The 25,401-nt window shown below is 38.2% G+C and overlaps 1 protein-coding gene across 1 annotated transcript in view; it reads left to right on the top strand.

The window, feature by feature from the left end:
• Window positions 1-25,401, top strand: part of HHAT (hedgehog acyltransferase) — a 483,325-nt gene that overhangs the window by 103,089 nt on the left and 354,835 nt on the right. The window contains exon 7 of the mRNA XM_027871575.1: window positions 7,549-7,720. Coding sequence (XP_027727376.1) covers window positions 7,549-7,720 — 172 coding nt within the window. The remainder of the gene's footprint in view (window positions 1-7,548; window positions 7,721-25,401) is intronic.

Raw genomic sequence — 25,401 nt, 5'->3', positions numbered from 1 at the left:
AATTGGGGAATGGCTTGTATTCTTATAAATTTGACTTAATTCTCTATATATTTTAGAAATGAGGCCCTTATCAGAGAGACTGGTTGTAAAAATTCTTTCCCCATTTTCTACCTTCCTTCTAATCTTAGTTGCATTGGCTTTGTTTGTGCAAAAACTTTTTAATTTAATGTAATCAAAATAATCTATTTTGCTTTTTGTAATGTTCTCTATCTCCTGTTTGGTCATGAATTCATAGATCTGACAGGTAAACTATTCCTTGCTCTCCCAGTTTGCTTATAGTATCAGCCTTTATATCTAAATCATGAACCCATTTTGACTTTATTTTGGTATATGGTGTAAAATTTTGGTCTATGCCTAGTTTCTGCCATACTCTTTTCCAGTTTTCCCAGCAGTTTTTTTTAAAAGAGTAGGTTCTTATCCCAGAAGCTGGGGTCTTTGGGTTTATCAAATAATAGATTACTATAGTCATTGACTACTGTGTCTTACATGTTTAACCTATTTCATTAGATCAAAATTTCTTAATCTAGGGTCCGTGAACTTTGTGTGTGTTTAATATTTTATAACTGTATTTAATATAATTAGTTTCCTTTGTAATCCTATGTATTTTATTTTCTGTATTTGTCAACATTATTCTGAGAAGGGGTCTATAGATTTCACTAGATTGCTAAAGGCATCTATAACAAAACAGTGGTGCAGAACCCTAGCCTAGATGAAAGACAGTTTCTTCTCGGATATTTTTATCGTTTGTTATTCTGTGAATCACCATCAATCAGATGCACGTTTTGAATTTTCTGTCCAGCAGAGGAGTGAGATTTTTGCTCAGGACTCATTGTCATAGGGCTCATAGGAATCATAGAATCTTAGGTCTGGAAGGGATTTTACAGAAAATTAATATTAACACAATTAGGGAGACAAAGCATTTAAGCTATGGGAATTGAAGGTAGCTGTTATTTTTCATAAACAAAATGAAAACACCAGCCTCTTTCTTGGTATGAAGATGGAAATATATAGCATATAGTGGGAAAAATTCAGATCTTTATTTTGGGTTTCTGTAAACTGCTCCTCTTTTTTCCTGTGACCGTTGGGTTGTGTGTATCGACAGGGGAAAGAAAAAAGACAGATGAGATCTTGACACCATAGTAGGACAGTATACGCTGAGGAGTCCAGTTTCCTGGATGACTTTCTCTTCTATTTCTTTTCTAGTGCCTTCCCTTTGTTGAATTTTTTCTTCTTTATCCTGTATATAACTTGTTTGTATGCAGTTGTTTGTATGTTGTCTCTCTCCCTCATTAGATTTGAGTTCCTTGAGGACAGAGATAATGTTTCATCTTCTTATCCTCAACTTGCAGCACAGTGTCTAGCACAAAGTAGGTGTTTAATAAATGTTTGTTGACTGACTGGCTTTCTGTGCATATCTGTGCATTTCTATGGCTGCTAGATGGCACCATTAATAGAGTGCTAGACTTGGAGTCAGGAAGACTTGAATTAAAATGCTTCCTCAGATACCTACTAACTGTGTGACCCTGGGCAAGTGATTTAACATACTCTTTTAGCCTGAGTTTTCTTATTTGCAAAATAAAAAAATTAATAACAGGTACCTCTTAGGGATGTTGTGAGAACCAGAGAAAGGAAGTTACATTTAAGGTGATTTGAAACCCTTAAAACACTATATAACTTCTATTTATTTATTTATCCATTCATTTATTTGTTCACTCATTCATTCATTTGTTTATTTACTCATTCATTCATCTCTCTATCTATTATTACTTTATTTGGCTTCTCCTATGTTGTGTCTTTGGGGAAAGTCTTATTCATAGGCCTGGGCTGTGACCTGCAAGACTAGGCAAGGGTTACAGAGCTAGGTTTGTGGTCACAGGGCAAGGTGAAGTTAACTTGCCCATATGGAGACTGAACACATAGAATTAAGCTGAATTAATCAACTCAAATTCAATGAATTCAAGTATCTAAAAGAGAGGTTGGTTGAGAGATCTTGGAATGGTGCAGGTTAGAGGCATATCTGGGTTAGCTATTCCAGCGTGGTTCTCCCCAATGTTTATCAGAGAGAGCCATAGGCTCACAGAGTCCCAAAGGTCAGGAGATTTTCAGCGGTTAACTAGTCCAGGATGTCAAATTCAAATGAAAATGGCCACTAAACTGCTATGGCTGTATACTGACTGAGAAAGTCACATATTAAACATCATTGATGTTCTATTGTATTTATTTTATTAACTATTTCCCAATTATATTTTAATCTGGTTTGGGTAGCACTCAGGAGAGTTGTGGCCAGTGGGCTGGGTGTGTGACACCTTTGATCTAGTCCAACCTTGACCAGGGCAGAAACCTTCTCTTGCCTCATGCTCTGTGTGTGTATGTAAAGGAGAAGAGCTTTTCATCTTTGAGAGCTGTCTTTGTTAATCAGCAGGACATCCTGGAGAGAGTGAGGGGCCTAGATATTCATTTTTATGCAGCTTAGATGAAATGAGATTTTTATTATAATGTGCTTTAAAATGCATTTTGCATATGAGTCAGTGTGTGGTTTTTAGTCTAGCCTTAACCAGAAATTCACATTGATGACATTTTCAAATAGTTTTAAGATTGACTCTCTTCCTCACTTGTCCCTGCTACCCCCCAATGGAATATCTCAAATGGAACATTGTGCATACTGGTGGGAGAGCAGCAGGGCTCATTAGGTGAACTGTGTGCTGCCTGTTTATTCTTCCTGCAGGCTTGACAAGGGATAATGCTGAATTTTAAAAATAAAAGGGAGTTGACTAGATTGAAGGTATAAGTGCACCTCAGTAATTACAGTGGTATAGAGGCAGAATTACCTTCCTTTTTAAGGCAAGAGAATGAAACATTAAATTGTTTACTTATTGAGGTATGATTTATGTGATTAAAGAACACCCATTTTTACCTTTCTAAATAAGAAAGCATTCAGAGTGTTCTGATGAGAAGTCCAAGCCCTTTCAGGTAGTGACATATGCTTATGCCTTATTAAATGTGATAGGAAAATTCTGCCTGAGGTGGGGAGTGGAAAAGTTATTATTGGGAAACTAATCAGCTACAGAGCATGCTCCAAAGTCCCATCTTAATTGCATTTGCTTGTATCCTTTCAGCCAGTGGGATTGAGAGGGCATGTGGAGGGTGGTTCTTTGGCACAGGCTTGGTACATGATTTACTGGAGTGGAGAGGCATCAGGGATGGACAGATGTATTTCCAGATGAATGAATGGACCATTTTATACTGCATATCACCCTCACAGCTCATGTCAGAGCCAGACGCCATCTTTTCTTTGGATGAATGCCATAATGCCACCACCATTCCTGGGTGGTGATGTGTAAGTATCCCTTCAGGTGCCTAAAAGCCCTTTGCTGACTGCTTATTTAGAAATCTGAGAAAGTCATTTGGTGTGGGAGAATTCATTCCATCTTATTCCTCTGGCCTTGCACTTTTAAGTAGAGAGATTGCTTCCCTCATATTATAGGATTTAGACCCTGAGAGGACTTTAAAGATTATCTGGTCAAGGTGAAACTGTGCCTTGGCCAGAATTATGTGGGTAATAAATAGCAGAGCCTGTATTAGAACCCAGGCCCTCCGAATTCAAATCTAGATTTTGAAGGCCAAGATATGCCATTCCATTGGTCTCAGCTGATCTTATTGCAGGCAAGTAGGGGATTGGATCACATGACCACTGGAGATTCTTCTCCCCCATCTTACTCATGCTGGTTCCCTGGGCATCAATCTCTATTGGTGACATATTTAAAGCCTCTTAGCCTAATGACTAGTTTGTCCTTGATCATTCATTCATGATAGGTTTGGCTTACAGTTGTGCAATCAGGATGAAATCTGAATTGGCAAGCCAAGAAAACATGCCGGGCTTGCTTTCTGAATAAATCAAGATGCTGTATGTAGAGCAAAAGGATGTGGTGAAAAGAAGAACAGTGATAACAAATGTTGTATAATGAACTTTGGAAGGAACTAAGGAAGAAAAGTGATTAGGAGGGAGGGGAAAAGAGTTTAGTGAGGAGACAGGAAGACAATGAGTTCAAATCACTGCCTCCTGGAGTTCTGAAAAGACTAGTTGATGTGATTAGTAAGCTTCCTTCAGTGATTTTTGAAATATTTTGTAGATTAAGAGAAGTATCACAGGATGATGTTGTCCTAATTTTCAGAAAAGGAGAGAGGATGTAGTAGGGAAACAATTGACCAGTGAGCTTGAATTCTATCCTGGGCAAAATTCTAGAATATGATATTAAGGTTCTGATTTGTGAGCACTTAGAAAGGGAGGCAGTGATCATGTAAAGCCAGTATGGCTGCATCGAGGACAAGTCACTCCAGGCTAACCTCATTTTCTTTTCTATCTTCCTCTAGACCCAGCACTCTATTCACTGTGTCCGTGCTCTCATTCTAATTCTTTTGTATGAAACAGAGATTTAGGCTAGATAATAGTACTGTTAGGTCAATTTGGAAATGGTTGAAGTAGCCAGCCCAAAGAATTAAATGATTAAATGTGTCAGTGCCAACTTTGAAGGAGGCAGATTGTAGTAGCATGCCTCAGAGATCTGTGCTTTATTCTAGTCAACATTCTTATTAATTAAGGCCTAGATTGCACTTTGCCCCTCCTCTCCCTTCCAATCTACAGGTAACAGGAAACTAGGGAGAACAGTGAACACATTTGAGGAGATTTATCAGGATCCAAATTCTTGACAAGCTAGAAATGATAAGGCAAATTGAATATGATGAAATTTAACGTGGACAAATGTCAAATTATTTTGGATCCAAAAAGCCAACTTCACAAGTTGGTAAAGCTAGACAACAATAGTTTCTGTGGATAAGATTGGGGGGGGGGATGGTTGTGGAATGTAAGCTCAATTTGAGTCAGTAGTGTAAGATGACAATGAAAAAAAAAAGCTAATGCTGTTCTTAGTTGTATTGAGACATACCAGACATAGGGTCTAATATGAGAGAGTTAATGGACCTGCTGTACTATTCATTTCAGGGAGCCACATTTTAGAAAAGACATTGGCACCCTAGACTAGAGCATGTCTTGACAAGGGTAACCAGGATGGTGGAAAGAAACAAACAACAAATACCCAAATTAGAGAACATGGCACATGAGGATTGATCGAAAGAACAAGGGTTATTTGGTCAGGAAAAAAAGAACATATTGGGGTGTGGGGTCAAGCAAGTTGACAATTTTCAGATATTTGAACAGCTGAGGTATGGAAGAAGAATCAAACTCCTTTAGCTTGGCTTTTGAGGACAGCACTAGGAGCAGTGGGTTGGCAGTTTCAGGGAGATAGCTTTAGACTTGATGTAAGGAGGATTCTCCTAACAATGAGGACTGTCTAAAAGTGGAGCAGGTTGCTTTGGGAGATCATGAGTTCTCCTGCATTGGAGATCTGTAAGCAAAGACTGGACAACTATTATTTCTACATATTACTGAAAGGACTTCTTGGTCAGGTGTGGGTTGAACCACAGCAGATGGTCCATAAGATCACTTCTGACTGTTAGATTCTACAATATGGTCTCTATATTTTTCAGACAATTGCAGAGCCTGCTATGTAGTTTTTTTTAATTGAAATCTCCACCTGAGGTGAATTAAGGTAAACTAAATGGGAGAAAAAAGTGAACTTATTTTCTTTTAAACTGTTTTCTTTTAATAAAATGAATTCACATTTTTTCAACTCCTTTTTTTTCAAGAAAAGGTAAAGGCAAAGAGCTTTCTTTGGAACAATTAACGAAGCTGACAATAAAAGGTAGAAAGCTATTTGTTAAGATTATTGTAATGCTACTTATCTAGCCAGGATGACTTAGCCAGACATCTCTCTGTGGGAGGACATTTTGAGAAAATGATTGAATATGCACATTTTTAAATGGCAGAAAAAAAAAATGTACCAGCTTCTAGATCTCACCTTCCCCTCTGTCGGCAGTGCCACTCACCCCCATTGCAGTGAGGAGCCAATCCCCTGAATGCTTTAAGAGAAAGAAATAAATTGCCTTCAGACTTCTGTACCCAGAAACTTGTACACTTTTTTTTCTTGTTTTATTTAATGTCTTAAGCCCTAATTATCAAATGCTAGATCTTATCCTTTATTCCTCCACCACTTAATATCTTCAGAGACTCAACTTCATCATTTATTCATTAGCTCCGCCTCTGCCCTTCAAGACAGCCATTAGTTTAATAAAATCTTGTTCTTTGTAAAATTCAGAAAGCAGGATATATGTGTGTGTGTGTGTGTGTGTGTGTGTGTGTATGTGTATGGTGTGGGCAGGGTTGAGATTGTGTTTCTTATAGACAGAAATGCCAAGAGATTTTGCATCAAACCTCAGGATGGATTTCAGAATCTGTGGTTTTTATCACTTGTATATCCCTTCCATCTAAGAAGCCATCATCATAATACCTGTAGAATTCTGAACAAAACCATTTTAGTAATAATTTTTTTCTGCCTGCATTGATACAGATGTAAATATGAATTCAGTAGAATTCAGGGGAATACCAGTGTGGGTCATTCCCAAATAATTTTTGTTTGGTTTAGAATGTCATTTCATTTCTCCACTAGATTTTTTTCTTTGAAGCTTCATTGTGGTATGGGGGTGCACCTGGATAACTGACATCCATGCTGATAGAGCATAAACTCCGGTAGGTTGTACCAAGCAGGAATGACTTCCATGACCCCGAAGGGGGTCATTGCTAGAGAGCCTGAATACAAATACAAAGTCTTCTTTTTGATGTTCAAAGCTCTTCATAATCACCCCACTTCCCAGTTTTCTCACACCTTATGCCCTCCTACCCAACATACTCTTTGATCCAGTGACATTGGCTTCCTTGCTGTTCCTTCACCAAGACACTCCCTCTCCCAACTCTGCATTTTCACTGGCTTCTATCCAAGCCTGGAATGCTCTTCCTCATCATCTCTGCCTCCTGGATTTGCTTTAAGTCCCATCTAAAACCCCGATTTCTCCAGGAAGCTTTTCTTGATCTCACTTAATTCAAGTGCCTTCTTTCTGGCGATTATCAGCTTATTTTTCCTCAGCAAGCTGAAGATCAGATACTCACCTGTCTTGGAGGAGAGCAAAAGAGGAGCCATGGAATTGATGCATCTTCACATAAATGCCAGGTCCAGCTCCTGCCTTCTGGACGTAGCTTTTCCTTTCTCAATGCTTGGTTTAGCAGTGCAGGGAACACAGATCAAGCAAAGAGCAGTGTGTTCTTACACATGAGAGGCAGTCGCATTTTGGGGGGGGTGGTATTGAGCAGAAGGGATGAATATCCTGGCACAGGGTTTAGCTGAAAGGAAATACTCAGTAATTGCTCATTGATGTGATGCTGTGGTTAACTTTGGTACAAAGTTTTTAAGCCCCAATTATAGCTTTTTCAATCTAATTTCATTGAAAAGTCCCAGAGCAACCCAAAGTAGTCCTTTATTGGGAATGACAATAAAAACACTTGTCTGAATGTTTAATCAAAAAAAAAGTTATTAGAGAAAATGTTTGGTGTGTTCTTTTAAAAATACATAGTCTCATTTCTTCTATTTCCTTTTTTAGATGCAGAATCAAGAATCTTATTCCCTAAAGGCCAATCTTCGCATTTTTGTCCTGGGAGTAAGTCGCCTTCTCTGCTGGTGGTGGTTGGCTGAACTGATGATTCATTTAATGTACATGCATGCTCTCTATAGTAGTAGTTTCCTTCTGGAAGTTATATCTTCTTGGGCCTTAGGTAAGTAAAAATAATTATTGGTTGACATTTGCTTTATTTTTTTTTCTTTTAAAAATATCTTATTGTTTTTTTTTTCATATCACTGACACTTCCCAGTGACTATGTAGTTTTTCTACCAATAAGGACTCCCTTATCCATATTCTTTCATTTTATCCATCTTGTTACTTTTGTTCAGTCATTTCAGTCATGTCCAACTCTTCATGACCCCACTTGGGCTTTTCTTGGCAAAGATACTAGAGTGGTTTACTGTTTCTTTTTCCAGCTCATTTTACTGATGAGGAAACTGAGGCAAATAGGGTTAAGTGACTTGTCCAGGCTCACACAGTTGGTAAGTGTCTGGGGCCAAATTTGAACTCAACTCTTCCTGACTCCTGATCCAGTGCTCTATCCAGCATGCCACTTAGCTGCCCAATCTTGTGACTAGCAGCACACATTTCTTAGATGGCTGACTGAGGTCCTAAATAGATATGATGTGTGTCTGGAGACCAGAGACAAGTTAGCAAACCTATAGAGGAGTTGCACCCTAAAGTTTTAGCTTTATTAGTTGTTTCATGCTCTAACCAAATGAGGTAATGATCTGCAGCTGCTCAAAGTGGCCACTATTGCCTTTAGAAGCAAACTAAGCCCTTTACTGACTTAGCTGATGGAAGTGAGAAAGTTATTGGGGGATGTTCTGTATTTCATTTGAGTTGATAAATCTGTACAGTGGAGTCATGAGATATTTGACCTAGGGTTGGAGATGGGGTGAGATAAGAAGGGAGGGCCTCTTAATTCTTTTCAGTAGGTCCTAAAACCAGTGGGTTTGCCTCTAAAAACTATCGGTGGGGAAAAATGATCACCCTTCCTTATTTTTCATACTAAAGTTACATCCAAACCATCCTACACTTTTTATCTGTACCAAAAAGATGATACCCAAGTGGACCTACTTCATTTTTTTTCTCTCCGTTCAGGCCCTGTCAGTAAGTTAACCCAGAATAGCCAAATGTTCACATGAATTCTGTCCAATACCCTGAACTTGAGGTGTTAGCCCAGGTGGGAAATGTGTTGTCTCCTGAGCAGATCCAACATTACCCTACTGTGAGAAACAGTATAATTCTGTTACCTTTCATTGACTTGCAGATATTTCTCTAGCTTGTCGTTTATATTAAAAAAAAAAAAGAATAGAGATGCTTTAAGCATGTGTTCTAGATTTCTGTATCTGTGCCTTTGAATACAGTGACCTCAATGCCTGTAATGCATGTTCTCCTTACTTTTTAGCATCTCTGCATCCTCTAGCTTCCTTCAAGGCTCAGTTTAGGTGCCCTCTTCTATTGGAAGCCTTTCCTGCATCCCCAAGACTTTGGTGTCCTTTTCTCCTTAAGATCACTTTGTATTCAATTTCATAATTATTTCTTAAGGCTTGCTATATGTGATAGGCCCATGGAATACTTGCTAAAGGGATGGCCTCAAGGTGAAGAACACTTGGGTTCAAATTACTTGAAGGCAAAGACAGTTTCATTTTTATATTGGTATCCTGAGTGCCTAGCATAGTGCTGTTGTACATGGTAGGTACTTACTAAATGTTGTTAGTTGAATATGTTTTGAAGGAAAAAGGCTCTTAACTTTTCAAAAATATTGGACATTTTTAGTATCTCTTTTTCTAAGAACTCTCCAGTTAATTAGTTCAGATGTGGCTGCTGTTTTTTTTTTTTAAAGAAAATGAAATATATGATTTAAAAACAAACAGCCTGATAGGATTAGAGGATTGCATATTTTAAGTCAGATGTCAACCAGTCTGTGAAACATGATAGTGTCTACAATTAAGGAACAAAATGCAAAAACCAAAACAAAACCAAAACACGAGATCTTGGTATTTCTTCCTCAGATTTTATACACACAAACACACACACACACACACACACACACACACACACATATACACATACACATACATACACACACTTTAAATTATAAAGGAAAGCCAAGAAAACTAAGTAGATGATATTTTAATTGTTGAATTAGCATTCTGTCCCACTTTTAACTAAAAACTCTTTTGGGGCTACCTATTACCTTCCTAGCTATCAAAACAACTTTTTATCCTATCATATTAAAAAACTTACCTACTTATAGGATTCTGTGAGTAACCCCGGGCAACTGTGAATTTTCCTTTATACTGTACTCTGTTAGCAATTAAATACTTGGGTTATTCAATATTATTTTGCATTTTATGATTGTTTTTTTAAATAAATTCAATAGCATATTTATTTTTAAAAATAATTTTTATTGATATATTGATATATTTTGTTTTTATGTCATACCCTTTTCCTAACATCTTTCCTCTCTCCCTTCCTAGAAAGTTACTCCTTATAACAAAGAATGAAAAAGACAAAAAGAAAAACAGTTCAGCAAAATTAAACACATCATCTGAGACTTCCTTAAATGATCTATTTGCTTCTTGTTATCCCTCTCTGGTTATGGGAGAGGGGAGTTAGTGGGAATTAAGGAAGTGATTAGGGGCAGCTAGGTAGCGCTGTAGTGCACAAAGCTGCAGGCCTGAAGTCAGAAAGATTTCATCTTCTGAGTTCAAATGTGACCTCAGACACTGACTAGCTGTGTGATCCTGAGCAAGTCACTTAACCCTGTTTGCCTCAGTTTCCTCATCTGTAAAATTAGCTGGAGAACGAAATGGCAAACCACCCCAGTATCTTTGCCAAGAAAACCTCAAATGGGGTCAGAGAGAATCGGACATGACTGAAAAAAAATGACTAAAGAATAATAAAGAATGTAATATTCTTTTAGCCATTAGGCAGTGCATTCATTTGTATGTGGTAACTGAGAATGATTCTTTTACATGGTTCTCGCTTGTTATTTACATTGTTTTATTGTCTTTAATGCTTTTGTTGTTAGATTGGTGATTCTTGCATCATCTAATAATACAGAGGATTGGGGGAGGAGAGTGGAATTGAGTCTGATAATTGCTTACTTTGTTCTCCAAAAAAGCTATAATGAACCTTGTAAATGTAGCAAAAGGCTCCTAATCCAGAGGTCTTAGAGTTTTCAAGTGCCCAGTTGTTACAAAAATGTTTGTTATACTGTTGAAGGACTGTGGATTTTATTTAGTTAAGCAGTTGAGTGCCATGGAAAATTTGTAGGTTAGCAGTGGAGTGATGTGATCAGGTATATGAATGAAGAAAATTACTCTAGCAGCATTGTTTGAAGTGGATTAGTGGTTGTGAAGACTGGAGATAGTCTTTAGAGGACTGCTTCCATAGTCCAGGTGAGAATTAATGAGGGCCTAAACTAAGTGGGTGGCTGTAAGAATGGAAAGGAAGGGGGACATTTGAGTTATCTAGGAGTTAAGTAGAGCTTAGCAATTGATTGATGTGGAGCAAGATGAAGGAGAGTGAGAAATTTAAGGTTTTAAATGTGACTTACTGGGAGAATAGTGGTGCCATTACTAGTAATAGGCAAGTTAGAAGGAAGAAGCATCTTTGGGGAAAAGATTGAGCTTGCTGTAAGACATGATGAGTTTGACTTAGCAATAGATATTTGTTGAACAGTTAGAAATGTGAAACCAGAGTTCAGGGCTGGAGAGAGAGTTTTGGGAATCATCTATATGAAAATAATCATTGAAACTATGGGAGCACTTGGGATTTTCAAATGAGGAAGGATCAATCAATCAATCAAAAAAATATTAAGCACCTATTATGTGCTAGGCACCGTATAGGCTCCTGGAATACAAATAGAAAGGATGAAACAATTCTACACTCAAGGAATTTAAGTTTTATTGGAGTAGGCAAGAAATATATATATGTGTGTGTGTATATATATATATATGCATGTATATTATATATACACATATGTATATAAGTATATATACAGCAAAAATATAAAGAGAATGAATACAATTATATACAAAGTAGCTAAATACAAGGTAGCTTGGGAGGAAAGACAATAGCAGTTGAGGAGGTCAGGAAAGGCTTCCTGCAGAAGGTGGTGCTTGAGTTGTATCTTAAAGGAAGAGAGGGCTCTCTGAGGCAAAAGTACTGAGGGAATACGTTTTAGGCATGTGAGATGGTCAGTGGAAAGTCTCCAAGGTAGGTAATAAAAATTTCATTTGTGAGGAACAGTGAAAAGACCAGATTGTCTGGAGCAAGGAGTGTGAGAGAGGGAGTGATATCCAGTAAGGCTGGAAAGACAGATTAGGGCCAGGTGGTGAAGGGTTTTAAAAACTAAATAGAGGATTTACTATTTTATCCTAGAGGCAACAGGGAACAATTAGAATTGATTGAATAAGAAAGTCACTTGATAAAATCAGTGCTTAAGGAAAATTCCTATGGCAGCAATGCATAGGATGGATTGGAATGGTGAAAGGTGATTTCAGTAGGCTAGGTGAAAGGTGAGGAAGACTTGTACCAAAGTGGTAGCTTTGTGAGTGGAGAGAAGGGGTCAAATGCAAGAAATGTAGTGGAGGTAGAAATGGTAAGATTAACCATTGCTTGCATATGTAGGGGGAAGGAGAATAAGGAATAGAGCATAATTCTGAGCTTATGAACCTAAGAGACAAGAAGGATGATGTTGCTTTTGACAGAAATAGGAAGTTTGGAAGAGGGAAGGATTTAGAGAGGGAAAGATAATGAGTTCAGTTTTGGATGTGTTGAACTTGTCCTAGAAAGAGGACATACAATTTGAATTGTCCAGTAGGACTGAAGCTCAGGGGAGAAACTAGAACTGGAGACATATGTGTGTGTGTGTGTGTGTGTGTGTATGTACATATATATATGTGTGTGTGTACATATATATGTGTGTATATATATATAGGTACACATATATATGTATGTATATTCTAGAGTTATTTGCATAGAGATGATAATTAAACTTATGAGTCTATCTCAAGTGAGACAGGATGATAGACTTAGAAGTGAAAGATACCTCAGAGGCCATCTGATGATCCCCTTAATTTTTCATAATTTACTTTTATTATTTTTTTCAATTAATAAGCATCTCTTTTTCTTGCCTTCTACTTCTCCCCCTAATTGAACAACAACAAGAAAAAGGAAGAATAAAACCCCTGTAACAAACATGTGCAGTTAAGCAAATCAAATCCTTGCATTGGACATGTCCAAGACAGTATGTCTAGCTCTGCCTTTTGAACTTATTATCATCTCTGTCAGGAGATTGCTAACATGCTTTATCATGTTTTGTCCTCTGGAATTGTGCATTACCATTGATTTCTCAAGTTTTACAAACGGTTTTTCTTTGTAATATTGTTATTGTACAAATTCTTCTGGTTCTGCTCAGTTCATGCTGTACCACCCCACTGGCCCCTTTCTGTTTCTGGTCTCTCTCTGCCTGACCCTCCCACTCAAGGCCTACCCATTCTTTCTACTATGCTCTCTGGAATGACTGGTCCACATGAAACAAACTTGCTTTTATCTTAAACTTTTTCCTTTCTCACTTCTTTCTTCTTTTTATGCTTACTGAGACTTGGCTCCCTCCTGATTACACAGCTTCCTTTAACTACTCTTTTCAACATTGCTTGCACTTTTACTCATACACACTGATTCACTGCTCATTTTGGGGAGTTGGAATACTCTTTGTTCTTCATTGCAACTTTCAGACTCTCCCTCTACCACCATTATTCAGTAACATTTTTCTATTCTGAAGTTCATTCAATCCATGTTTTTCACTCAGTAAAGATTCTGGTAGTTGTTATTTGACTTCAGAACATTCTTCCTTCAATGCCTGACTGCTTTCACTCTTCCTCTCCTCCCTAAGTCTTACTCTTTTATTAGGGGACTTCAACATACATATTTTTACTTCCCCAAATACCCTAATTTCCCACTTCCTAAACTTATTAATTTCCCATGACCTCCTCTACCTTACCTCAACTACAGAGACCCTTGATCTTGCCATCACCCCAAAATGTACTGTTTCCATGTTCATGAACTCTAAAATTCCTTTATCTCATCATAGTCTCTTGTCATTCCATCTTTCCCTTTGCTTCATTACCTCTAACTCTGTTCTTTGTCTTCCCTGTGACCTCCAGTTCCTTCATCCCTCAATTCTTTCCTAAACCATCACCCTTGCCTTGGCTACAATCTCCTCCATATGTTGACCCTTTGGAAATCCAGTTCAACTTTTCACTGTTCTCTTCTTTCAAGTCTCTTGTCCTCTTATTCTTTTGCAGATCTTGCCCTGCTGTGCCTTAGTCTTGGATTATTCCCACCATCCTCTCCCTTCATTCCTTTTCACATTCTGCTGAATGAGCCTGGAGAATAATAAAACTGTGTTGGCTAGGTCCACTACAAAATTTTGTTATATAATCTCAACTGGTTCCTCACTGCAGCAAGGCAATCCTTTTACATCTTTCTTATCAATTCACTGTCCCACTCATCATAGTGGATTTTCCAAACCTTCTTATCCCTCTTCAAACTTCTCATGACTCCCCATCTCCCCATCCAGCTGAGAATCTTGTTTCATTTTTCATTAAAAAAAATTGTGACTGAAAAAAATGTGTCATTGAAAAAAATCAAAACTGAACTCATAAATTGAGGCCATTCACTGAGAGCTTCCTGTTCACTTTTTGTCATCTCACATTATTCTGATGCTTTTGTCACTATCTCCTTTGCTATGTCTCACTTGTAGAGCTGGCCATTGTCCTTGCTAAGGCAAACTCTTCTACGAGAACAAGTGAACCTTTTCCATCCTTTCTTCTCTAGCAGATTGCCCTCTCTCCTCCTAAAATCTCCTCCCACTAATCTTGAATCTCTTCCTTTCTGCTTGTTGCTTCCCTGCTATCTACAAACCTGCCCATATCCTACCCCCAACCTCGCTCATCCTCAAAAAAAACCCTTCACTTGATCCATCTATACCTACTATCTATTGCCCTGTATCTCTCCTCCGTTTTTTTTTTTTTTTTGGCTAAGATCCTTGAGAAGATCATATACAGTAGGTGCTTCCACTTCCTTTCCTTTCAGTCTCTTCTTAACTCTTTGCATTCTGGCTTCCAACCTCATCATTAAACTGAAGTTCTCCTCTCTAAAATTACCATTGACCTCTGAATTTCCGAATCTAATGGTCTTTTCTCAATCTTCATTCTTCTTGACCTTTCTGCCCCCTTTCACACCATTGATCATCCTTTTCTCCTTGGTATTTTCTTCTCTCTAGGTTTCTGTGACATTGTTCTCTCCTGGCTCTCCCCTTACCTGTCTGATCATTCCTAAGTCTCCTTTTCTGCATCTTCATCTAGGTCACATTTGCTAAACATGGAAGTATTTTCCAAGGTTCTGTCTTGGGCTCTCTTTCTTCTCTTCTAAGTCTATATTATTTTTCTGGGTGATCTCATTAGTTACCATGGACTCCATTATAATCTCTGTGTAAGTGATCCTCAGATCTATTTGTATAACTCTAGCCTGTCTCCTGAGCTTCAGTTTCATGTCTTGGACATTTCAGATTGTCCCCTAGACGTCTTAAACTCAACATGTCCCAAACTGAATTCTCCTATATACCCTTTTCTCACCTTTGACATTGCCACTTCCCTATTGCAGACATCTCACCTTACACCTGCCCTATTACAATAGCTTTCTTCTTGGTCTCCTTGTCCCAAGTCTTTTTTGACTCCAGTCCATTCTCCACTTAGCTGTCAAAGTGATCTTCCTAGTAGATATGACTGTGTCTCTCCCCCTACCTCCAATTAAATCAACTCCAATGGCCCTTTATCACCTATGAGATCAAATGTAAAATCCTCTGGTGTTTAAAACTCTTCATTATCTGGTTCTCTCCTATACTTCCAGTGTTCTTATGCCTAACCCCCTCCCTACTTCAACAGTATTTCATAGTATTCCCTACCATTTCCTCTGTGCCATGAACATACTCTATATTTCACCTCCATGTCTTTAATTTTGTTGTTCCCCATTTTCTTAGGCCTAGAATGTTTTTTCTGTCTCCTTCCTCAGCCCTTTTCCTTTAAATCAAGCTCATATGCCTCCCACCCCTTTTATGAAGCCTTCTCTGATTTCTCCTGTCAGTAACAACTTTTTACTTGTATGTCACAGAATACTTCCTTTGATCACCTCTCTAATGTGCTTTTCCTGTAAGGTTATATGCTATGGCTACCTGTTTCTGTCTTACCTTCTTCCCAGACTATATGATCCATGTTTTTGATCAATGAAGGCAGGAAATTAGTATTCCCCAAACTTTATTTCTGTCCCACCCCATGACAGTGCCCTGCACACAACAGGCACTTAATAAGTGTTTGTTCAGTTCAATTGAATTTAATACTTTATTACTTCAAGAATTATGACTGCACAGTCAATTCAGATAGATGGGAAAACAGGGGACATTTTTATCAGGGGGTTCATACAAAGCAGTTATTCAGATGAGAAGAATGCTCATAAACTTTGTGTGGATGATATTAAATCCTTTTATAATGGAACTTGAAAAAATAACAGTAAAACTGGCCTGTCTGCTGGAGTTAATGTATGTTCTACTGTCTGTAATTAAGAGGACATTAGGAGTGCCATGGCAACAGGGTTGCATTTGTTTTACTTTCAGTCTTTTTAATACTCTCCTGGAGACTTCAAAATAAAATTTCTTCTAGTTTATTTTTATTCCTTCTCAGGGAAATGTTGGTTGTCCTTACTCTCCCACCCCCTGACTCAATTTGCAGTGAAGCTCAGAGCCCAGCCTCCCAGAGAGAGGCTTGACTTGGGGAGAAAGCTAGTAGCCCACCCATTGAATGCCTATGAGAGTGGAGGGCAACACTCTAGGTCCCAGGCCATTGTCTTACTAGCCGCTCAGCTGTTACTGCCTAAGGTGGCATTGCAGTTGTTCAGCCAGTCACAGAAAACCCACCATCTGATATATTAGACAACCCTTCTTCAGATAGATTGTTCAATTTGGACCACGAATTTGGAGAAGCTGGACAATGACTTGAGAAAATGGACCAAAATGATTTGAGTAATGGAAAAAATGAGTTTCTGAGGAATAGTGAAAGGGGTCAGGGGTGTTTTTAGCCTGGGAAGGAGAAAGCCAAGAGATAATTTAACTTTTCTTTATCTGTAAGTATAGGAAAGATTTTTAGGATCCTGTTGCTGAATGGTTATTCTTCAGATCTGTAGAAGACCAAACAAGGAAATAGGTTTAGATGACAATATAAGAGATTTTAATAGGATAGATTCAATTCAGTTAATAAATGAATAATTAAATAAAATTAATGAATGAAATAAAACATTATGAAGCATATAGCACATGCAAGGCACAGTGTTCTGCACTAGGGATACATGTGCAATAGCCAAAAAAATCTCTGCCTTCAGGAAGCTTACATTCTCCTGGAATATGAAAGATGTGATAATATAACTATACCGAGAATGACTGTCTGTTTTCTGTCCTTGAAAGTCTTCAGGAAGCTAAGACAAACTATCCAAGATTGTTCAGACAGTTGTTTGCTACCAGGTAATTCTAGGAGCTGATTGTCTGCTCCTACTCTGAGGCACACTTAGGCGGCAGAGTACAGTGAGGGTAATGATCACTAACTGTTTATCCTATAAAGTGACTCAGTTGGGCGGCTCAGGGAGTAGGTTAGAGCCACTGACCTCAGGACAAATTATTCTTGCATCACGCTCACAGGAGTGCCTATTTAGAGACTGGCAGAACCATAGGTGGTCACTGAATCCAATCCCCTTATTTTATTGAGGCACAGAGTGAAGTGATTTGCCCAAGGTCTTATTGATACCAAGTATCAGAGATGGGATGTAAACCAAGCACAGATTGGCGGATCAGGTATACTTTTCAAACACATAAGAATGTTGTCAGGGGTATCCTTTCAAGATCCTATCTCCTTTGTTTACACACACACACACACACACACACACACACACACACACACACACACCCCATTACCAAAGACTAAACTTGGGCTGGTAAATCAGGGAACAGTCATTAAGAAATTAATTGAGTAGGGTTGTATGTACAGTTCTTACAATCTTTTGTTCTTTTTTTTTTTGGCCAGAGATTGTCTTAGGTCGTAGTTGTCGTCATCGTCGTCATTGTTGTTATTGTTGTTTTGGAACAGTTATTATGATAGGTAATAGAAGATACATTTGACTTTCAGAAACATGTGTGAATTGTGCTGATGTAGCATTTCATAGCTGGTGTGGATAAATGGAACACCCAGTAAGTCCTCATTCCAGTATTTGTGTAGTAGAGATCCAATAGAGATCTGAGGCTTTATTTAAACTAACAATTTCCTTGAAGGGGATAAAACTGGAATAAAAACACAATGCTCAAAGACCACAAAGTAGCAAGGGAAGTGCAAGTGGTTATCTGCTATTTCAGTGGGAGGAGGAGAAGGAAATAGTTCATTAGATTTAATTAGAAAGTATTTGTCTGGTAATTGGGTTTCTGCTTGAGTACTCTACTCAGCCTTAAGCTGCTTTTGTTTGTATTAGGACTTAGCAGGAATGTCATCTTTGCCATTCAAAGACAATTGAGATATATTCTTATCATAACAGAAAAAAAGTTGGAAAGCCAACCATATATAAATTAAACTTTTTAAAAAAGGAATTCCTAGTGACTAAAACACCAGAACAGCATACATTAGCTATGAGACCAAACAAGAATGACAAAGGATTCTAAGACCTTGCTTCAAATAGGTATGAAGGGCAAGTGACCTATAGAAAGTATCTATTTCTCCCAGTACCAAAATGATAGCTACATATGCACAAAGTACAAATTAATCTCCATCCCAGGATAACAGATAAAAGGGCTGAAGGAACCACCTCTCTCTTGTTCAGGTTCTATTGTGTGAACAAGAAACTTAATGCAAGGAGACAAACTTTCCAAAATATCACTGAGACTTGGTGGGATATATTATGGCAGCTAGGTGGTGCAATGCATAGAATGCCAGCCCTGGAGCCAGGAGGGCCTCAGTTCAAATCTGGCCTCAGACATTTACTAGCTGTGTGATCCTTGCCAGTCACTTAATACTCTTTGCCTCAGTTTCCTGTAAAATGAGCTAGAGAAGGAAATGGCAAACCACTCTAGTATCTTTGCCAAGAAAACCCCAAATGGGGTTATGAAGAGTCAGACTTGACAAAGGACTGAACAACAACAATAATCTGATATTATACTGTATTCAAAAAAGTACATTGATAGTTCAGTGGATTTGTGATCTCATCAATGTGTGTGTATCTTTGTTGTGTTGTGTACTAGTTTTCTTATAAATCCTGCATGAGGGATCCACTCAATGTGTTAGTAGCCCTACCTTTAGCTCTCTTGCACTCAATCAGTTGAGATAATATTTGTAAAGTGCTTAGCACAATGCCTGGCATATAGTAGGATCTTAATAAATGCTTCTTCCTTCCCTCTCCTCACAGTAATTCATGAGTAGCGGTGGATTTCATGAGATTTCTATTGGTTTATTTTCAAATGTAAGTTTTCTTTCTTATTATGTTTAACAATCATTAATAAATATGAACATTTCCTGTATAAAGAAGGGGAAATAAAGAGGGTTGTGTATAAAACTATGGACTTCTCTTTGCTTTTTTAAAAGTGTATGTCAAATATAACATGATAGTAACAAAATTGCCCTATCCTTTTGAACTTTTTGTTTTTTTCTGTGTACTTTTAAAGGTTTTGTTAATGCTGTTTTCTTCCCCCCCCCCATATCCTTGTAAATACCCACTAAATGTTTTCTCTGCCAACAAATAAATATAGTCAAACAAAATACTCAGCACAGTGATCATGCTTAAAAAGGTACTCTTTCTCATTCTTCCCTTATGGTCATCAACTTTTTGCCAGTAAGAGGTGAGTAGTTTACTTCATCCATCTTTTGAGTCATGACAATTGACTGTGTTGATCAGTGCTCTATAGTTTCTTTTTTTCTAATTAGTTTTCTTTTTTCAATTGTCAAGCATTTATTTTTTCTCCCCCCGAATAAATATCAAAAACAAAGCAAAACAAAACAAAAAACCCCTTGTAACAAATAACTTTCACTAAGCATAATAAATTCCCATATTGGTCATGCCCAAAATGTGAATCTCATTCAGCACATTAGTGCCTCATCACCTCTCTGCCCAGAGGTGGGTAGCATGCTTCATGGTAGGTCCTCTAGAATCATGAATGATCATTGTATTGAAAGAGAATTTTTGTTTTTATGACATTGACATTATAGTATAAATTGTTCTCCCTTTCTGCTCATTTTACTCTGCATCTGTTCATAAGTCTTCCCAAGTTTCTCTGAAACCTTCTCTTTAATTATTTCTTTAAGTACAATAGCATTTTGTTACATTAATATACCACATTGTTTAACCATTACCCAATTGATAGACACTGCTTAGCTTCTAATTCTTTGCCACTACAAGAAGAGCTGCTATAAATATGTGTGTGTATGTATACACAGACATACATATATATACATACATTTTATATATGTGTGTATATAAGTATATGTGTGTATGTATGTATATATAATGTACACATACACATACATATATGCATATACATACATACACACACATATACATATGTGTGTGTGTATATATATATGTATATATATATATACATATATATATAAAACATCTTTTCCAGAATTGTTTTGCTTTATATTATTATCAGGCAGTCAAACACCTACTATGTGCCAGGCACAGTGCTAAGTGCTGGGGATACAAAGAAAGGTAAAAGTTAGTCTCTGTTCTTAAGGAATTTATAATCTAGAAGGGAAAGGCAACACACAAAGGGGATCTGAAAGGGGGGAGGAGGAAGGGAAATGGTAGGGGGAGGGCATGATGAATAAATCCAGAAAAGGTAGGAAATGAAGATATTGCTGGCCTGGACACCCACCTTAAGTGGAGGCTTTGGTAGGAGCTCCAATCACAGTGAAGCAGGGGCCCCAGGGGCAGGGGCTTATTGATGAGGTATGAGTTCCAGGACTAAAATAATCTTGCAGGATAGAGAAGTTCCTTGTGGTCACTATGTAAATCCCTTTCCTGGTTCTGCTTATTTCATTCTGTAGGAGTTCATAAGAAACTTCCCAGGTTTCTCTGAATTTGTATGTCCATTGGTTATTCCTTGTTCTCCTTACAAAACTGGCCAACCTCCTTTTTCAGTAACATTTATTTCATATTACCTCCTCATGCAGTTTCTCATTGGTAATATATTACAGCCTCCTCGTGTCCATCTTTTGTCTTACTGTTGCCCTATGGGTGACTAACATGTTTAATTCTTTGAATACTGTGGTATTTCACGACTTGTAGCCATACATTACTGAGAGGATATTGCTGTTTAAAATGTCTGAGAGAAGCTTGAAGTCATTAAGAGCACTGTACAATTAATCTAAAAGAAGTTCAGTCCTTTCTCCTCCTATTCAGTTCTGATCCTACTTCATTGTCTATGTACCATCCCTGTCAGAAATATATGTAACCATGAACCAGCTCTAGGGATGGCCATTCCTACTGTGTAACAGAATCTATCCTAGACAATAGGCATTCTTCATATCTTCTTCTTCTTTCTTTTTTTTGTTGTTGTTCCTGGGAGAATGGTTGGACTAAACTCTTCTGAGTGATTATCATTCTCATTGAGGTCACTAGGGACTGTGCTAAGTGCTTTACAAATATTACCTCATTTGATCCTCACAACAACCCTTGGAGGTAGGTCCTATTATTTTTCTAATTTTACAGAAGAAGAAACTGGGGCAAATGGAGATTAGATAAGTTGGTCAGTGCCAGAGGCTGGATTTGAACTTAAGTCTCCTGGACTCCAGGGCCAGTGCTCTATCCACTGCATTATCTAGAAGACTAGAAAGATAGGGAAGGGAGAGGCCATAAAGACCTTTAAGTGACAAATTGAAAAGTTTATATTTGATCCTGGAGGTAATAGGGTTTCACTGGATTTCACTGAACAGGGGGTAACAGAAATAGATTTGTGCTTTAGAAAAATCATCTTGGCAGCTGTGTGGAAGATAGATTGGAGTGCAGAGAGATTTGAGGCAGAGAGATCCGTTAGAAGACTGCTACATTGTCCAGGAGGGAGGTGATGAGCATCTGAACTAGGGTTAAGGCTATATTAGTAAAGGGAGGGGAAGAGAGAGAAGGGAGAATAAACATTTACTAAGTGCCTACTATGTTCTGAATGCCATGCTAAACACTCTACAGATATAATCTCAGTTGAGAGAAGGGGATGTTATATGACAGATGTGAAAATAGAAATGTCAAGATTTGACAACAGATTAGATATGTGGGGGAGTATATATGAGTAAGAATAGAGGATGACACAGACTTTTCAGGCCTGGGTGACAGGGAGAATTGTGTGCCCCCAACAATAATGGGGAGGTTTGGAAGAGGGTAAGCTTTGGGGAGGGGGGGGTATGAGTTGTTTTACAAGTGTTGAATTTGAGTTGTCTTTGGAACTTTCAATATGAGATGACCAAAAAGCAATTGGTCAAGATGTAGGCAATATTTGGTGTGGGAAAGGATGGGGAATAAAAGGTGGGGGAATTAACTTATTCTGATGCATGGAAAACAGAAAAGCTTGTATCCCCCCCCCCAAAAAAAAACTAGGCAAAACCAAGAGAGACCATGGTATCCTGAAAGAGGGAAGTGATAGTCTCACTGTACCCCACCCTGGTCAGACCAAATTTGTGTTGTGTTCATTTCTGATCATCATATTTAAGGAAGGACATTGACAAACTGGAGCTTCGAGGAGGCTGAGCAGGGTAGTGAGGGGACTGGAGATCCTTCTGTGACAGCATAAATTGTAGGACCTATATCCATAGGTCTTGAAACAGAAAAGACTTAGGAAGAATTGGATAGGTTACTTAAATACTTACAATTATTCATGTAGAATAGAATCAGATTGGTTCTGCCTGACCCAATAGGAGAGATAGTTTAATAGAGGAAGATTTCTGTTCAATATTAGAAAAAATTTCCTGGTATTTAAGAGCTATTGAAAAGTAGAATGGGTTGACTCAACAAGTAGTAGATTCCTCCTTCCTGGAGGTTTTTAAGTGGAGATTGTTAGACATTTTTTGGGGGAGTGTTGTAGACAGCATTGTCTGTCTCAGCAGTCTGGTGTATTAGTTGGTTTATTTGACCTCTGAAGTTCTTTTGAGGCTTTAGAGATAGAGCTGTGAGGTATATTTGAATATAACCTCAGGCTTATGAGTTGTCTGAAATAATAAATAGTCCCTTTCCCATCAGAATAGGAATTTGTAGGAAATTGTTCTTCTCTTTCTATTTTTTTGGGGGGCAATGGTAGAGAATGATCTTATGACTTTATTTTTCCTTGTTATATTTCTTGCTATTTTGCTTTAATTAAATGTGTTACTATTTAATTTATAATTCTTCCTTGTTTGCTGATAGTGAACTGAATTGGGCCTTGAGCCACCTTTTGTGAACCCCCCAAACACCCCACCTTAGACCTGGAGTAACACAGGCCTCCAGAGTTGTGTGGGACCCCTACTGTAGAGTCAATAGAGTTCTTTACCTTTCTGTTTCCTTTGAAAGGAAACACTTGGTTGGGACCATTTTAGAATGTAAGTGTGAGACTGAACAAAGGCTTACTCACATCTGGTCCAGGGAGCAAGGCATGTGGAGGCTAGGCAAACCTTGGCTGTTAAAGGGTCATGCCATTTAGCCAATTGGTTCAATCACTTTTGCAAGAATAGTGACCTCATGTAGTGCCCTCCCTGGGGCTTTGTCACATCCAGATCAGTCTTCATAATCCTTGTAGTACCAAGTTGTGATTTGAAAGTATCATTGCCTAGTTGGCCCCTAAGGAGTTGTCAGGGTGACCAAGAGTCTGAGTCCAACTTAGGACTCTGTGCTCTTAATGATTTCTGATATCTAATTCCTTTCTTTTATCTAATTACTACTGTCAGGATCCCTATGCCAAGGCCACCCCTCTCTTTTTACTTTGACTAGAAGCCATCAGACATCAACAGATTGGTAGCCTGCACTTTTGTTGGTACTTTTCATAGATCTGGAGATAGAAGGGACCTCAGAGACCAAATAATCCAATCCTCTAATTTTACCGATAATGATAATAGCTAACACTTCTGTAGCACTTTGTTTGCAAAATAATTTTATCTCTGTTATCTCATTTGATCTTCACAGCAGGAAAGTAAAATAATAATAACTAATATTTATGAAGTGCCTGCTTTGTGCCAGACACTGCACTAAGTGCTTTACAAATATCTCATTTGATCCTCACAGCAACCCTGGGAGGTAGGGGTTATTACCCCATTTTACAGATGAGGAAACTGATGCAGAGGGAAGTTAAATGACTTACCCAAGGTCACACAGCTAGTAAGTGTCTGAAGTCAGATTTAAACTCAGGTCTTGTTGAATCTAGATATAGCACTGTCTGTCCACTGTACCACCTAGCTGCCTGGTTATACAAACCCAGACCCAAGGAGGTCAAATGATTTGCCCAAGGTAAGCATCACAGGTAGAATTTGAACTTAGGTCCTGTCTCTCCAGAACCAGTACTCCTTCTGTCTTACTATGCTCCTGTGTATATTAGGGTCTATCATATTTAAACATGTTTGTTGAGCTAGTGGTAAATTATAATTATATGTTTTTTTTTAATCTTTTTTGTCCTTTTTTCTTTTGTAGTGGTGTTCTAACATTTCCTAATAGAGTTAAATAAACTTAATATGAGGTTAAGAACAGAAGCAAATTAATTACCTTGCTTTTTATAAACAAAAATATAAAAAAAATGGACATTAGCTCACTCCTAGATTTGAACTGTAACATCTGTCCAAGGAAGACAGGCTTGTAGCAGTTACAGTGCTGATTTTTGAGATGAGAGTATGGGCAGGTATTTTAGGGACAGGCAGGCCAATCTGTGTCTCTTTTGAATAGCATGGATCAGAGTTTCATAAGAAGTAATGCTTCAGTAATTTTAGGCAATGGTTTTTGCATGGTCAAGTAAATGCCTGGGAGAGGTATCAAAGAGAATAATTTGCTGGAGAGGAATAAAAAAATTTGTTTCTAATGCCTCTGCAGGGTATGGTATTCAGAGATGAAATCTTCCTATAATGAGTGTTGATTATAAAATAGAAAGATTTCTTCGGTGCTGCTGATGCATTGTGCTTTCCTTTTCCCAGGTTCTAAGTGAGTCTCTGGGACTCATTGAGACTCCACAGAAGAATTGGAATCATAGAATCTCGTGACTGCTTCCTGGGCCCAAGTGCCTTATTTTGCAAAGGCTCAAGGAGTTAAGGAGTTACCCACGGTCATATAGCTTTAGACAGTGGAAGAGCAGGATAGGGCCCAGGCCTCTTGATTGACAGCTCAGTGTGCCTTCCATGACACCACACTGCTTCTCATTTGGCTAATTATGGCTTCCACAGTGTGCTGCTGCTGCTATTTAAAAAACTATCAGTTTCTGTTGTCTTTGGGTGTCCAGTCACTATTGGCATCTTCCCTTCTGTGAAATGCATAAAAATTAAAATAACCGATACCGGAGTCAGAAGAACCCTACCTACCCAGCATCAGGAAACAGGGCATCCCAGGAAACAGCTGGGAGCAGGAGCTTATGTGGCATTTGGATAGCAGGTAAGAAACTAGCCTCAGGGGCCAGAAGCTCTCAGAGGACAGGCACTAGAGCCAGATTTCTTTAAGAGCAGTGTTTTTTTTTCCCCCCAAAAACTTTGGAGTTATTGAATTGCCTAAGAATCAGCAAAGGAGGCCTCCTAGGTA

The sequence above is a fragment of the Vombatus ursinus genome, unplaced genomic scaffold (genome assembly GCF_900497805.2).
Source record: "Vombatus ursinus unplaced genomic scaffold, bare-nosed wombat genome assembly UNPS02014798.1, whole genome shotgun sequence".
NCBI classification, from domain to species: domain Eukaryota; kingdom Metazoa; phylum Chordata; class Mammalia; order Diprotodontia; family Vombatidae; genus Vombatus; species Vombatus ursinus.
This window is presented reverse-complemented; position numbering and strand designations above follow the sequence as displayed.